General features: G+C 41.3%; 1 protein-coding gene across 4 annotated transcripts in view; it reads left to right on the plus strand.

The window, feature by feature from the left end:
• LOC129704064 (uncharacterized) overlaps positions 1-15,958 on the plus strand; it is a 231,227-nt gene that overhangs the window by 199,923 nt on the left and 15,346 nt on the right. For 3 of the 4 annotated variants that reach the window (XM_055646934.1, XM_055646936.1, XM_055646935.1), the window contains 3 exons: positions 699-806; positions 1,765-1,914; positions 12,718-12,843. In XM_055646934.1, the coding sequence (XP_055502909.1) occupies positions 699-806; positions 1,765-1,914; positions 12,718-12,843 (384 nt within the window). Of the gene's footprint in view, positions 1-698; positions 807-1,764; positions 1,915-12,717; positions 12,844-13,925; positions 14,007-15,958 lie in introns of all 4 variants that reach the window. The other variant, XM_055646937.1, reaches the window with a different exon arrangement.

Here is a 15,958-nt window from a genome sequence, read left to right on the forward strand (position 1 = left end):
ATATATAGGGCAGGGATCACTGCTGCCTGGTGGATCATGACTTTTGTGCCAGATCTGAGATGTTGATCCTTTTCTTCAATGGACCTACAAGGGTTGTGTGGGTGCATTGAGGGCAATGGTGAATTCCAACATCAATGTGTGCCTTCGTTGAGAGGTAGTTCCCAGGATATGGGAAATTATCATATGTGGTGATGTGGTGCAGCAGGAACAGATTGGTAGAGGACTCTGTCTTAACAATAATGAGTGTAAGGTGCTTGTGCATGCTTCGTTGAATGATGGGTTGAAGCTCGGCCTCGAAAGGTGCACAAATGCAAGTGCTGTCTGTTTACACAGTTCAACGACTGAGCTACGTGACCTTGGTTCTGGCGAGTCATCACCATGGATTGAACAAATTAATCCCATTCCCACTCAATCTCCCTCAGTCAACTCCATGAGAAGTCTAGTGTCAGTGCACAATCAGACCACTCACTGCAACTTAAGGACCTTTTGTAAGTGCATTCACAGAAATCCCAGGGTTACTTAGAATGATATTGGGAAATATTTTACTGGGAAATGCAAACAAATCTGGGTTTATTAAAAACTCCCACATAAATATGGGTTAGACATTCTACGTAGTTTTGAATTACTATGTACCATTTCTTTTTATTAATGAGTATTTTCTTTGCATGGTTCATAGCTCTTAAGTTTCATTGTTACAGGATGTTCTCACTGCACTCTTCACTGAATACTACATTACGGAAAGCATCAGCAACTTGGCACTGTATGATTTTCTGACTGCCGTGGAGAAATATGCATCATTGAACAGGGTAAGTCTCCAAAATGATGCTTGTTATAAATACTTACCTTTCAAATGGGCAAAGATAAAATTCTTTGAAGTAGTTTAAGATTAGCATCCATCAAATTGTTCCTGTAACCACTCTGTTTTTGGAAGCATATAAAAGGATCCATCAACTGATAAACTATCATCAGTCAATTTGCTTGTGAAGTTGATGTAAAAATACATATCACAGGCACATGTTTTTGGCTCCTTTCAGCTGGTGATAGGGGCATACAAATATTTGATACTTAAAATGGGCTGGCCAAAATAGTCCCATTTTGCCAATGGATATTTTAATGTTCAATTCTCAACTGGACAAGTTCCAGCATATCTCCCTGTACATCTATAATATTTTTCTCATCTAGCAGGTATCCATCATACTGTGGTCAACACATCTGTTACATATACAAAGCAATCTGAAATATATATTTAAAAAGAATGAAAGCTTTTAATTTCCTGCATTTTTTTAACATGTCTTTGTGTGGGTGTGGGGCAGGATGGAGACCAGGGACTTGCAAACAGTGATCAATCTACGGAGAACCAATATCCTCCAACTGACCAGAAAGTTTCTAATAGAAATTAGCCTCTCATTGACCTCAGGACGTGGCTATTTGCTGCAGCATTAAATGTAAAGGCAATATCGTACACTCACTGCCTTATTAGGCCAATACATTATTCATTACATGTTACAATTCTTTAGTAATTATTAAATGACTTTTCACACTTCCTGTTTTCCATAAGCCATTGGACCAGGACACATTGAGTGATGTGGAGAAGACTTTTACATTATGCTTGAAAATAACTGCAAAGTTCCCTATTGAAAGGCAACTTTGTTGAAAGCCCACAGTTCAATTCAATGTTCCCATATCATGTTTGACGTGTCTTTTCCCCACTGTCCTTCAGTATTCTCAATATATTACTCTCGCCAATTTCTGTTGTGTTCACAGCTGATTGCTGTATTTGGCCACATTTTGTGTGGGAAGTTAGATGCTGCGGTGTTACGTTACATTGTTTTGATGGCCGAGCTGGTGAACTGTGTCTCCTGGAAGCTTGCTGCAGATTTCCAGATGTTTGGGTCTGTTGTTTACTCTCTGCAGGTAAGCTATCAATTTTAATGTTCAATTCTCTAAAATTCTGCATATCTAAAGACAGACAACAGAACGTATATTCAGCAGTGTGTTATTTATGGTAGTTCTGGAGTCAGGAGATATATTACTGATAAGTTAGCCTATTAAGCAGCTACATCATCTTCATTAGAGATCAACAAGCCAAAGCTCTCATTAAAAGCTATCAGCTGGATAGAAGCTGTTTGCTTAGTAATAGATTAATTTCTCTGGGGTTTAAAACAAAACCAGGATATAGATGAGTTCTAAATTTTGCATTTACCAGCTCAGCCAGATCTGGGAGAATTTCCCAAGATTGATCCCGATTAAGTCTGCCGATCCCATCACTGCATATTCAGGCAGAATGATTTCCAAATCACTTCTCAAGCAGAGAACTTTCTCCCTTGCTTTTTTTAGGTATAATTTCAATCATGAAAGGTTGCCAGTTTAATGCACAGGTAACAACCTCCACCACAAAGTTAAATATAGGCTATGGGGAACTGGAAAATTAGATGTTGAGAATATTAAAGAAGCAAAGTCACCTGAAGTGGAAATACTTATATTTAAATTTATATTGAATATACAACAAATAGTTCAACCCAACACATTCATGCTGGGGTTTTAGATCCACTTGAATACTTTTCATCCTTCAGCAGACTTTATGACTTACTAATCTATATATGCAAAAAATGTATTCACTGATCCTTCGATACATATGACAATAAAAGAACAATTGAAACACTCTCTCCAGGTAGAGGAGTACTTTTTAAGTTGTTTGATTTCATGGCCACCGCCCTACATGTAATGCCTTTACTTTTGTTTTGTTTCACAAGTGAAAACACGCTCTCTGTGTCTATTCTGTCAAAGCCTCCCACAATTTGTAAGAATGTAATTTGTTCTCCCAGCAACCTCAATTCATATGGGGCCTAATCTTGTGAATGGCTGAAGGATATGTGATTTCCGATTACATCTACTGGTGGAAGTCTTTCCCTTGGAAGTCAAAGCAGAATGATGGTGATCTTGGAAGAGGAGGGGAAGAGGAGCCCACAACGAGTCAGGAAGTCCTATAGGCTGACCTCAGAGAACAGTGGGAGAAGATAGCTGCTAACTTCAATACCTGGAGCACAGTCCCAATGGCCTAGATGTGGTGTCACAATGCATAAGATCACTTAGCTCTTCAAATCCCATTGCAGCTCCATCCCTCACCTACCAAACAAGCTCTATCAAGATGTGCTCAGGCCCTAACAAGGTGCTCATGACCCCACCACATCCACCTGCCCTACTGCCATTCCAAATCAAAGCTTGCACACATTGCCTGCTACACAACTGTGGCAGTTACATCACCCTCTAATGCACTTTGGTCTCTTCTACAGGGCACAATCAAACTCTGCACCCATGCTTTAGCTGCTGTTATGTCTCAACTTATTCAATTTTCAGAGTCCAATTCTCAAAAGTCACTAACACGAACATGCTTCACAATATTTCTGTAAAAGGATTGAACATGTCTATTTTTAATTGATGTTCAGGAGCCAAATAGTTATATAACCATGTAGAAAGGGACTGCAGATGCTAGTAGATATTGAAGATAGACACATAGTGTTGGAGTAACTTAGTGGGTCTGGCAGCATCTCTGGAGAAAAATGATGGGTGACGTTTCGCTTCGGGACCCTAATTCAGACGGTTCCAACCCAAAATATCACCCATTCTTTAATGGAGGAGATGCTGCCAGAACTGCTGAGTTACCGCAGCACTTTGTGTCTATCTTAGTTATAAAACAACATTTGTTTTGTTACTATGATTATATAGTAACAATTATAACGATTAAGTAAATGAACACACCACCATGTGGCATGAAAGTGTTGATGTTGCAGGTATCACTGTTGGAAAATACAACTAGTTATTTTTTTTGTAGGGTGGTCTCATCTAGAAACATTTGCGAATTGGGGAGGGGTCTAACGTAGGACAGGACGTGAAAACATTTTGGCAAATAGGGGGTGGCCCATAGGTGCAACTATAACTTTCTCTTAAAAATCAAAAAGGATATCATATATGAGGTACCCCACATGAAGTGAAGTTGTTTCAAAGTGTTCTACAGGCAATCAAATAGTTTGGTAATGTAGTCACTGTTGAAGCAGCATTGCATGCAGCAGGCCATGTAATAATATCTATTTTCATGCCATTGATTGGGAGGGTTATAGTAGTCAAGATCCCTGCTGATAACCCCTGTTCTTTGAATTATGCTATGGGATCACTTACATCCACCTTAGTGAAGGGATTATCTGAAAGACAACACCTTTGACCATGCATCTTTTCCTCAGTACTGCACTGTAGTGGCAGCTTCGATTTTTACACTGTACTTCTGTGACTTGAACTCTATTTCTATCACGGAAACAAGAGTGTTCCTAATTGATGCAGCTATTTGCTGTAACAAGATGCCAATGTCAAGTTTGATACCATGAAGTACAGAGTACAAAGCACAGCCAGCAGCAGCTGTTATATTATGAGCTACAGCTCACAGGAATTGACAATTGTGCCCTGAAGTGTGGTTTGCTATATTGGAGCTATTGCTAACATCAGGAGTTGCAATAGAAGAATCTGATCCCACCTCCCACCCCAAGCATGCCTGAGTTATTTTAATAAGACCCCAGCAGGAATCAACATGCAGCCTAGGACTAATTAAACAGGTCCATGTAATTCACTACCCTCCACCTAATGGATGCAATCAAATCTGTAGGATAAAATGTGCATTTGAACTGGTCCAGAAGGTCTTAGTTGCCAAAAAGTATCTTTTGGATTGGAGATTTTGAGTAAATTGTAATGACAAAACGCTATGAACTTAAATTCAAAGCATCTTGATATTCTGGGTATGGTTAGTAATTTTCAATGTGATGATTATGTGTGATATACTATCATTGGCAGAGATTATTAAAAATACAGCTTTTAACAGTCTTCACATTTGCTGCCATTTTGTGTTTCTTCCTGATTAACTTCTGGTATAACTTGCACAAGAGTAGAAACGAAGAGGGTTGCCAGAAAATTAATTAAAATAGGTTACTTCATTACTTCAGCTGAAATTTAAACTCACACTTCAAACAGACTCATCAATAACACATGTTATACCTCGAAGCCACAATTTTTTACATTCCCCTGATCTTTTTAACCTGTCAATTACACAGAGAGTTTACTGCATGGGGTGAATATTATGAACATTTTCACCAGGTTCATTATGTGTAAACCAGAAAATAAGTTTAGATGATTACTCAGTGAGCTATTTGTGGATAAAATTGGATAATGTTGAAAACGTGATTGCTCCACACACATCTGGTCGAGATGTAGACTGCGCGGGAAGTTTGTGCTTAATATTCTGATTTCAGCCACCAGCTGGTGCTGGTGATTCCCATTGCAATCCGTACAGCACCCAATTTTGTGAAGGTCGAGACAATTTCAGATCAACTGGTACATATTCTTAAAGCACAAAAAAAACACAAGTGCTGGAATAACTCAGCAGGTCAGGCAGCATATGTGGAGGATATGGATGGGTGATATTTTGGGTTGGGACCTTACTTCAGACTTAAAGCAGAAGATAGACACATAAAGCTGGAGTAACTCAGTGGGACAGGCATCATCTCTGGAGAGAAGGGATGGGTGACGTTTCTGGACGAGACCCTTCACGGTTGTATTCAGATTCAGATTCAGATTCAATTTTAATTGTCATTGTCAGTGTACAGTACAGAGACAACGAAATGCATTTAGCATCTGAGTGAATTAACCCAAGGGTCTCTGCAGCTTGATAAATTACAGAAAATGGACAAATACATTTCCTTATTTTTCAAGGTAACTTTGCAGGACTAGGTTGATTAGTTGGAGAAGAGATGCACTCTACTTAAAGATGGTCAAAGGCTATACAGATCACCTGCTGAAACAGCAGTGGGAAGAAAGGCCTTGGAGGTAATTTCCTGGATTCCATAGACCTACACGGAGTACCACAAAACATTTCAGTCACACCATCGTAACATCTGTGCAGGCAAATGGACAGATGATGCTTCAGGTCAGGACCTTTTCCTTGAGCCTGAAGAAGGGTCCTGACCTGAAACGGCATACATCCAACTCCCTCCACTGATGACCCATTCAGTTTATTCATCAGAATGTTTGGTTTCACTGAAAATTGCAACAACTGTAGTCTCTTCTGTCTACAATAACCTCACATTTGTGCTGAAGCCTTATGAATGCAGTCAAACGTCATGTTCCACCAATGCCTGAGTCCTTCATGGAATACACCTCTGAAACTCAACTACTAACATCTCTACCATGTAAGACTGGAACCTAACATTCATGGTTCCACCCTCACTCACTTCATACTCCTTCAAACCCACATCCTGAAATGGTACCTGCGAGTTGTACTTGTCGTTCTGGCATGGAAATCGCCTGGAAGCATGTGGAGTGTGTAAAGCCTCATGAAAGAGTACAGAACTATCCAAACCCAAGGCTTCACCATCTGCACCACCAAGGAATCCCATCTGCTCTGGCATGAAAATAATGAACTGCAGTTCAACACTTGTGACTCCAATCATAAACATATTGGTGCAAAGTGCTGGGGTAACTCAGCATGACAGGCAGCATCTCTGGAGAATGTGGATAGGCGACATTTCGGGTTAGGACCCTTCTTCAATTTGAAGAAGGAATTCAACCAAAAATGTCACCTCTCCACGTTCCCCAGAGATGCTGCCCAACCCGCTGAGTTACTCTAGCATTTTGTGTCTTTTGGGTCTACCAGCATCTGTGGTTCCTTGTATATCCATAAACATATGGCAGCAGCTACGGTCTCTAACACCAGCATCACTTCAACTCTACACACTGATTGACTGCTCTTAATACTTCCATTGTGCAAATGCACACATACAATACACCCATCCAAACCAAGGGTGGTGTGCAGCTGAATTTTGTGGTGTTTAATTTTGACTGGGACTAATTTTGAACCTTGACACTGAAAAGACTGGATGAACTATGACAAACTTTATGTTCACTAATTAACGTCACACGAGCCTGACCTCACCAGATTTCACAAGGTCAGCCTCAGTCTGTGCGTGGAGTGAGTAATGTGCTCTGACTAGCTTGTGAATTTTTTGGGTTGGAAGCAAAACACAGTGCCTTGTTTATATTTTTATATGTCTCCCAGTATAGTCATTGTCATTGTTCAAGTAGATGAGCAAATTACCACAGTGCTCAGAGTTTTAGAGCTTAGAGTTTAGAGATACAATGCAGAAACAGGCCCTCCGAGTCCGCACCGACCAGCAATCTCCATACATTAGCACTATCCTCTACACTAGGGACAATTTACAATTTTTACTGAAGCTAATTAACCTATAAACCGGTATGTCTTTGGACTGTGGAAGCAACTGGGGAAAACCCACGCTGTCACGGGGAGAATGTACAAACACCGTACAGACAACACCCATAGTCAGGATGGAATCCGGGTGCCTGGTGCTGTAGGGCAGTAACTCCCTCGCTCCATCACCGTGCTGCCCAGTGGCTTACAGTCTGTTTATTTCAGGGCCACTAAATTGAAAATAGACTTTTTTTCAGAGAGAAACACATAATTTTTCAAAACTCTTTAGATTCTGGAGTAGTTCCTGAGGATTGGAGGGTAGCTAATGTAACCCCACTTTTTAAAAAGGGAGGGAGAGAGAAAATGGGGAATTACAGACCAGTTAGTCTAACATCGGTAGTGGGGAAACTGCTAGAATCAGTTATTAAAGATGGGATAGCAGCACATTTGGAAAGTGGTGAAATAATTCGACAAAGTCAGCATGGATTTATGAAAGGTAAATCATGTCTGACGAATCTTATAAAAATTTTCGAGGATGTAACTAGTAGAGTGGATAAGGGAGAACCAGTGGATGTGTTATATCTGGACTTTCAGAAGGCTTTCGGCAAGGTCCCACATAAGAGATTAGTATGCAAACTTAAAGCACACGGTATTGGGGGTACAGTATTGATGTGGATAGAGAACTGGCTGGCAGACAGGAAGCAAAGAGTAGGAGTAAACGGGTCCTTTTCCGAATGGCAGGCAGTGACTAGTGGGGTACCGCAAGGCTCAGTGCTGGGACCCCAGCTATTTACAATATATATTAATGATCTGGATGAGGGAATTGAATGCATCATCTCCAAGTTTGCGGATGACACGAAGCTGGGGGGCAGTGTTAGCTGTGAGGAGAATGCTAGGAGGCTGCAAGGTGACTTGGATAGGCTGGGTGAGTGGGCAAATGCATGGCAGATGCAGTATAATGTGGATAAATGTGAGGTTATCCACTTTGGTGGCAAAAACAGGAAAGTAGACTATTATCTGAATGGTGGCCGATTAGGAAAGGGGGAGATACAGCGAGACCTGGGTGTCATGGTACACCAGTCATTGAAAGTAGGCATGCAGGTGCAGTAGGCAGTGAAGAAAGCGAATGGTATGTTAGCATTCATAGCAAAAGGATTTGAGTACAGGACCAGGGAGGTTCTATTGCAGTTGTACAGGGTCTTGGTGAGACCACACCTGGAGTATTGCGTACAGTTTTGGTCTCCTAATCTGAGGAAGGACATTCTTGCCATAGAGGGAGTACAGAGAAGGTTCACCAGACTGATTCCTGGGTTGTCAGGACTTTCATATGAAGAAAGACTGGATAGACTCGGCTTGTACTCACTAGAATTTAGAAGATGGGGGGATCTTATAGAAACTTACAAAACTCTTAAGGGGTTGGACAGGCTAGATGCAGGAAGATTGTTCCCGATGTTGGGGAAGTCCAGAACAAGGGGTCACAGTTTAAGGATAAGAGGGAAATCTTTTAGGACCGAGATGAGGAAAAAATGTTTCACACTGAGAGTGGTGAATCTCTGGAATTCTCTGCCACAGAAGGTAGTTGAGGCCAGTTCATTAGCTATATTTAAGAGGGAGTTAGATGTGGACCTTGTGGCTAAAGGGATCAGGGGGTGTGGAAAGAAGGCAGGTACAAGATACTGAGTTGGGTGATCAGCCATGATCATATTGAATGGTGGTGCAGGCTTGAAGGGCCGAATGGCCTACTCCTGCACCTATTTTCTATGTTTCTATGTTTCTATAATCCATTTCCAAGTAGTTTTCCATTAGGCTTCAAATTCAAGAGTCGTTCTCTGTTGTGAGCTGTAGAAATCACGCTTGAAGAACATCAAATGCTATTGTTCCCCATGTAATGCACTTTTTGGAAATTAGACCATATTGTTATAAGGATTAACCAACATCGGTCCTTCCTGAAATAATCCCAACCTAAAACGTCACCTGTTCATTCTCTCCACAGATTCTGCCTGATTTGCTGAGTTACTCCAGCACTTTGTGTTTTGCATAAGATTCCAGAATCTGCAGTTGCTTGAGTCTCACGAAATAATTATGCTATCTTTGTGCGAAATTGATCTGGGACACTGCTAATATACATCTGTATACTTGTCTTCCATCATTTACACCTACCCATCCTCTCCAATTCCCCTATTTGCCTGCTCTCTGTTTTCCACGGATTGCCAGCGCCTCAACCTCTCTAATGGGGGCTGCAATCGCTTCCACTACTATTCACAGGCAACAAACTATCCCACAAACCTGCATAGATCCCAATAAGCTTCCAATGAAACATCCCCACTTGCTATGTTCATCACTAGAGTTTATAGCGGCAGGTATAAACGCTGCCTCACAGTGCCTAGAGACCCAATCCTGACCTCTGGTGCAGTCTGTGTGGAGTTTGCACATTCTACCTGTGACCAAGTGGGTTTACCCACTGCGTCCGCGCCCAGCAGCGATCAACATACATTAGCACTATCCTACACTATAGGGACAATCAAGCAAATTAAGCTACAAACCTGTACGTCTTTAGTGAATTAATTCAAGGGTCTCTGCAAGGGAAGAAACCAGAGCACCCGGAGGAAGTCCACGTGGTCACAGGGAGTATGTCCAAACTCTGTATAGACAGCACGGCTAGTCAGGATCGAACTTGGAAATCTGACACTGAAAGGCAGCAACTCTACCGCTGCACCACCGTGCTGAGGTGGTGGGCGCAGTTTATCCAAGTTATTAGTGGAATGGCATGCTGGTATACTAATTCAGTTTACTAATATAATCATAAAACCCTCCTTTCTAAAAAGAAACGTATTTTGATTTAAGTAACCTTTAAGTAACCTATTTGTACAATCCCATAATATTCCTGTAAGCTCAGAACAGTTCTTCTATGTACTAAGATCAAGCATACTTCAGGTCTTTCATTTCATATAAATAGAAAGATCATTTTTCTAGATTAATAAAGAAGAATACTAGAAACCAGGGGCCTATCAATAAGCTGTGCACTAATTAACATGGCCAACTGGCTCCTATGAATAGGCACTGATGCAGGGATTCAGTAGTCCATTTGACCTCAATTTTTTGGGAGGAGATCTGAAAGACAGCCATTCGTGTCATCCTTGCATACAAAACTGAAGCACTACAGCGGTCAGGATATACTTCTTTTCCAAACCATGCCTGCTCGAACATTCCTCAAGGAATTATTTGTCTTTGAATTAACTTCCTCACGGCCAATATAACATTAGCATCTTCCTGTTATATTCCTGTTGGGGCCATTTTCTTCTCACAGAGTGATTTGAGTTTTGGAAATGTTTTAGATTTTTGGGAATCACCTTTATTTAAAGCCCCTTTAATCCTTGAGTAGGAGTGAGAGTCAGATTATTAATCAGAACTGATAATTAATGATTCACATTTCCTTTTGTACAGACAGAGGTTTTCAGCACATTAAGACTATGCAGGCTCTCAGAGCAAGTCCATCATTCCTCCATGTACTTTCTATCTAACATTTTCTATCTCACATGTTGTAATGTAAGAGTCTGACTTTACTGTGATTCTCCCACCACCAACCTACACTAGGGATAATTTGCAGTACCTAATCAACCTGCAACCAGTGTGTCTTTGGGATGTGAAAGGAAACCAGACAACCAGGTGAAACCCATGCAGTCGCAGAGAGACTCCACATGCAAGCTCCACACAGGCAGTAATGTAGGTCAAAATTGGACCCGAACCAGACAAACAGGTGAAACCACGCACCATCCAAACAACGCAGAGAGAACTTTTTTCCACAGCAGAGTGGTGCTCCACACAGGCAGTTGAGGCCAGTTCAATGTAGAGGGGTTAAATGTGGACCTGAGTCACCAGATACCTGTTGGATGAGCCAGAAGTACTGTGCACAACACCACCATCCAAATCAATATGGAATGAGGAAATAAATGATGGCACCTTTCCAATAGTGCCCCATTGAATCTCTCCAAATACAGGCCATCTGTTTTTTGCGTGACATTTGTAGTCAACATTGGAAAAAGTTGCCAGACCGATTGGACATTTGAAGCAAACTTACTGATGCAAATTTATTTTCTGGAACTTTGCATGAGTACGCTAAATCACACTTCTGAAGCCCATACAACTGGGAGGGTTGTTTGAGAGGGTGTAGATGAGCTCTCCTTCTCTGCCACTGTCCCCTCTCCCACTAAGACAATGATTGCAAGAGGTCACACCAAAGGATTAGCCTCCAAACCATTGTTGATTCCTTCATTGCAGCTTACAGGAAGGAAGGCTTCACAATGAACATCCACGAGACAAAGGTCCTTCACCAACTTGCTCCTGCCACACTCGGTACCTCGACAAGATCCACCACTAGTCTCCGGAACACTTCCTTTATCTCATTAGCCCCCTTCCGTAAGGCCAGACATTCTGATGAGATAGGCAAATGAATTGTCTATGTCCTTACCCAGGCTAACAACCCCAGCATTGAGGCTGTAATCATGCTCAGCCAACTTTTAGGGCTACCCATTTTGCATGCCCAATAGCTTATAACAATTCCACGACTCCAAGCACCATCACTAGCAAGATATTTCCAGGACAGAGAAAAGACCAATGATTTTCTCCAAAACATCTTTGAAAAAGTGTAAGATCCTCATCAATACATGGGAATCCCTGACCCAAGACTGCTCAATCAGCTGGAGAAACGACCAGGAAAGTAGCACGCACTGAGTGTCTCCAGTGAGCATGTGTGGAAGCCAAATACAGACACTGGAAGAAGCATACATGGTCCAGGTAATCGACCCACCCTCCCCATTAAACACTACTTGCCCCACCCTGTGACATTCTGCACATCCTGCACACATCTCATCAGTCACCTCAAAATACATGGAGCTTTAGAGGAACAAAGGCTTCTTTGACCATGAAGATGTAGCAAAGAGATCGGAGATTTACGTGGTCTGTAGAATTCCAGCTCTAATGAGAAACAGATTAGCCTGGGGTTGTTTCTCTTCAGCCAAGGAGACGTTGGGGTGATTTAATTGGTTTACAAAATGATGAACAGCATTGACACAACCTATTTCCTTCAGTAGAGAGAGACTGAGCAGGAGATATAGATGTGTTAATTGAGGGAGAGTTCAAAGGAACCTAAGGGGGAATTGGTGGTCAAGAGGCTGGTGGAGGCAGTGACCCTCACCAAATTCAAAAGGTACCTGAATGACCACTTGACGAGACCACTCAAGAAACAAGATCTAGGAAACAGGATGAACCTGAATAGGCCTTTTTAGGCAGCATGAGCACAAAGGGGTAACTGACCTACTTGTAGATTTCTGTGAATCTACCACGTAGTTACAACATGGAGAATACATGGGAAAACAAGAAATCTGCCAACTTGCTTTTACTTTTGCCTCTGGTTTTGTGTTTAGTCATTGCCCAACATTGACAATTGATTCTCTCTCTTCTAATGTTTGTAGGAAGATGAAATGGAGACGATGATGATGGGATATCTAGGCTTCAATGAGAGGCACATTTCAAAAACACTGGTGATGGAATATATTCTGAATCTGATTCTAACTAATTCTGAGCCAATGTTTAAGAAGGTAAGGACAAATAGGCATGTCTAAATCCTGCATATTTATGGCTGCCTCCGGTAATGTAACAAAACATACAGTATTCATAAAATCACTGGGTACAAAAAACTCAATGAATTGTATTTCTCACATCTGTTAATCTGGTGTACATATTGTGTGTAGAAGAGTAGACCATTTAATGTTTTCTTTACATAATGCAGCACATTCCAAATGTGTTTACATCTTGACAGAATTAGGGCAGCACAGTGGTGTACCTGGTAGTACTACTGCCTCACAGCGCCAAAGAACTGAGCCTGGACCTGATCTCTCAGGTGTTGTCTATGTGGAGTTTGCACATTCTCCCTGTGTGGATTTCCTCTGGGTGCACTGGTTTCCTCCCACATCTCAAAGACGTAAGGGTTTGTAGGTTAATTGGCTTCCGCAAAATTGCCCATCATAAAAGTGGGATATCAAAGAGCTACTGTGAACAGTATGGTCGGCATTGACTCAATGGGCCGAAGGGACTGTTTCCATGCTGTATTTCAAAGCTAAACTAAAATTATCCTTGTAACCAAAATCTTCATCATTAATTGATGTTGTTCAGTCATCTGGCTTGCTCTTTTATTACCACACTTGATTAATATAAATAAAGCTCTCCCTTATTATATAATCTCATCTCTCCACCACCACACTACCCCATTCCATGAAAACATTTAATTCAAGAAAGCAGGAGATTGGATTGCAGATTTTGCCATGTTGTTTCAAAGGAAATGTTAGCAGAAACTACGTTTAAAGTGGATGGAAACTGAATCAATCAGTAGCTTCAAAGACTTCTTAGACAGGCAGTGGAGAAAGAATAATTCACTGGGTTTAGAATAGGGAATGTGTCTGACTAGATTGTTTCACTTTGTGTTACTGTCACCGTGGATTCGATGGGATGAATGGTCATTTGTCCATAACAATTCTTTCAATGTGATTATCAAAGAGCTTGAAATTCTAGATGTTGAAAAAATGTCTTCACTTAACAGTGGAAATTAGAAATAGGGCCTATTAATATAAAATAGTCACTACCTGAAAGAGTATAATGTTCAGGAAAAATATTTTTTACTCAGATCATGGAACCTACTACCATGAAGATGACAGAGACAAATTGAATGAATTAAAGATGCCAGACATAAATGCAGACATAAAAGGTAAAATAGGATTTGTCAAATGTAGGAGAAAATAATACAAGGAATATTAAAAGGTTTAGGTGTAAAGGAGACTTCGGTAGAATATATGTGCTGACCCAAAAATTTTGGACAAATTGCTTGTTTCTTTGCAATAAACAGTATGGCAATCCCATGTAAGTGGTTTTCATTTTAAGGATGGAATTGGCTGTTACTGAGGTACAGTTTGACTCCATTTCCACTGTGAAATCCCAACAAGGTTTGATGAGATTAAGGAGGAGTAAAGTTGTGTCTAGGATATATTTTGCTTCAGTTACACATTGTACCAGTCCATGTATTATTTCCACTTTGCATCTGCTATTGGAATTCCTCTTCCAGTTATCCCACATGGATATGCAGGGAGCAGTGGGATATGGATCATGAGCAAGCAGAGAAGATTAGTTTATCTTGGTGGCATGTGTTGGGCGGACACTGTGGGCAGAAGGGCCTGTTCCTGTGTCCTGCTGCTCTATGGTCTACGTTCTAATGATGTCCGAGCTGCATTATATGGTGATCCATGTACTGTCTGCATAATCCCTCTCCCTCAGTGTAGGGGCTCATGCTTCTTCTGTCTCTCTGCTGAGATCAGTTACATACCTCTGTCTCCCTGACTCAATGTTCTGATTCTCACTTCATTGGCTGGCATTTAGTTCCTCATTTTACTCAAGTCAATCGTTTACACAGAAACACCGTGCTGCACAATGCCTATTTACCTCCTGGTTGTCTCTTGCTAACAAGAAAAGTTATTTTTCAAAAACAGGTGGATCGACAACTCAATCTAGAAATATCATTAAAAAAGAAACCAGCAAGAGACGAAGACCCTGGATTGTAATGGTTCTAACAATTCTCTTGACACACCTTCCTCTGCTTCCAATCCTCTTTTGCAGCAAACACTGTTACACTATTATGTTATGGGTTCCTGATAATATATTGCTCAGTATCTGCTGGCTTTATTGCACGCCCTACTACAATTATGACAATTATTAACAACTTAGTATACCTATGTTTCTTGTGCTGGGTGCATGGATGAGGTGAGCAGATGCACATGATGTGCAGCTTATGTGAACACTGTAGTTGGGCTTGCTTCACATTTTACTCTACCGGTTTCCTTAGTTCCTTTCCTCTACTTCAAATAGAGTGATAGTCATAGGGTCATAGAGTACAGAGACAAGCCCATCGGCCCAACTTGTCCATGCCAACCAAGTTATTCCCAGTTGCAAATGTTTGCCCCATATCCCTCAAAACCTTTCCTATCCATGAATATGATCATATGTATACATCCACATTTATTGTAAATGCTGCTATTGTTCCTGTCTCAACCACTTCTCGTTCAATGTACATACCACACCTTCTGTGAAAAAGTTGCCACTTAGGTCCCTATTTAATGTTTTCCTTCTCATCTGTTTAACCCTTCTAACGTATTTAGGGCAGCACGGTGCAGTCTTACAGCGCCAGAGACCCGAGTACGTTCCTGAATAGAGGTGCTATTTGTATGGAGTTTGTACATTCTCTCCATGTCCACATGGGTTTTCTCCGGGTGTTCCAGTTCCCTTCCACACTCTAAAGACGTACAAGTCTGTAGATTAATTGGCTTTGGTAAATTGTCCCTGGTGTGTAGGATAGTGCTAGAGTACAGGCATTGCTGGTTGGCATGGATTTGGTGGGCCGAAGGTCCTGTTTCCGTGCTGTATCTTTAAACTAAACTGAACTAAATTAAAACTCATGTACTTTAGTTCTTGACTCCCCTAACCAGGGCATTGGAAAAAGGTGATCAGAGTTCAGAAGAGAATTTGGGTGGGGAAAGGGGTGAGAGGAAGGAGGCCTTGGAGAATGAAGGTAAGCAAGTCCGGCAAGCATCATATTCTGGCACCACACTAGGATTATCATGTTGTCCCATGAATAGCTAATGATAGACGTTACCAGGACAACGTGGTCCA

The sequence above is a fragment of the Leucoraja erinacea genome, chromosome 15 (assembly GCF_028641065.1).
Source record: "Leucoraja erinacea ecotype New England chromosome 15, Leri_hhj_1, whole genome shotgun sequence".
Lineage (NCBI taxonomy): Eukaryota > Metazoa > Chordata > Chondrichthyes > Rajiformes > Rajidae > Leucoraja > Leucoraja erinaceus.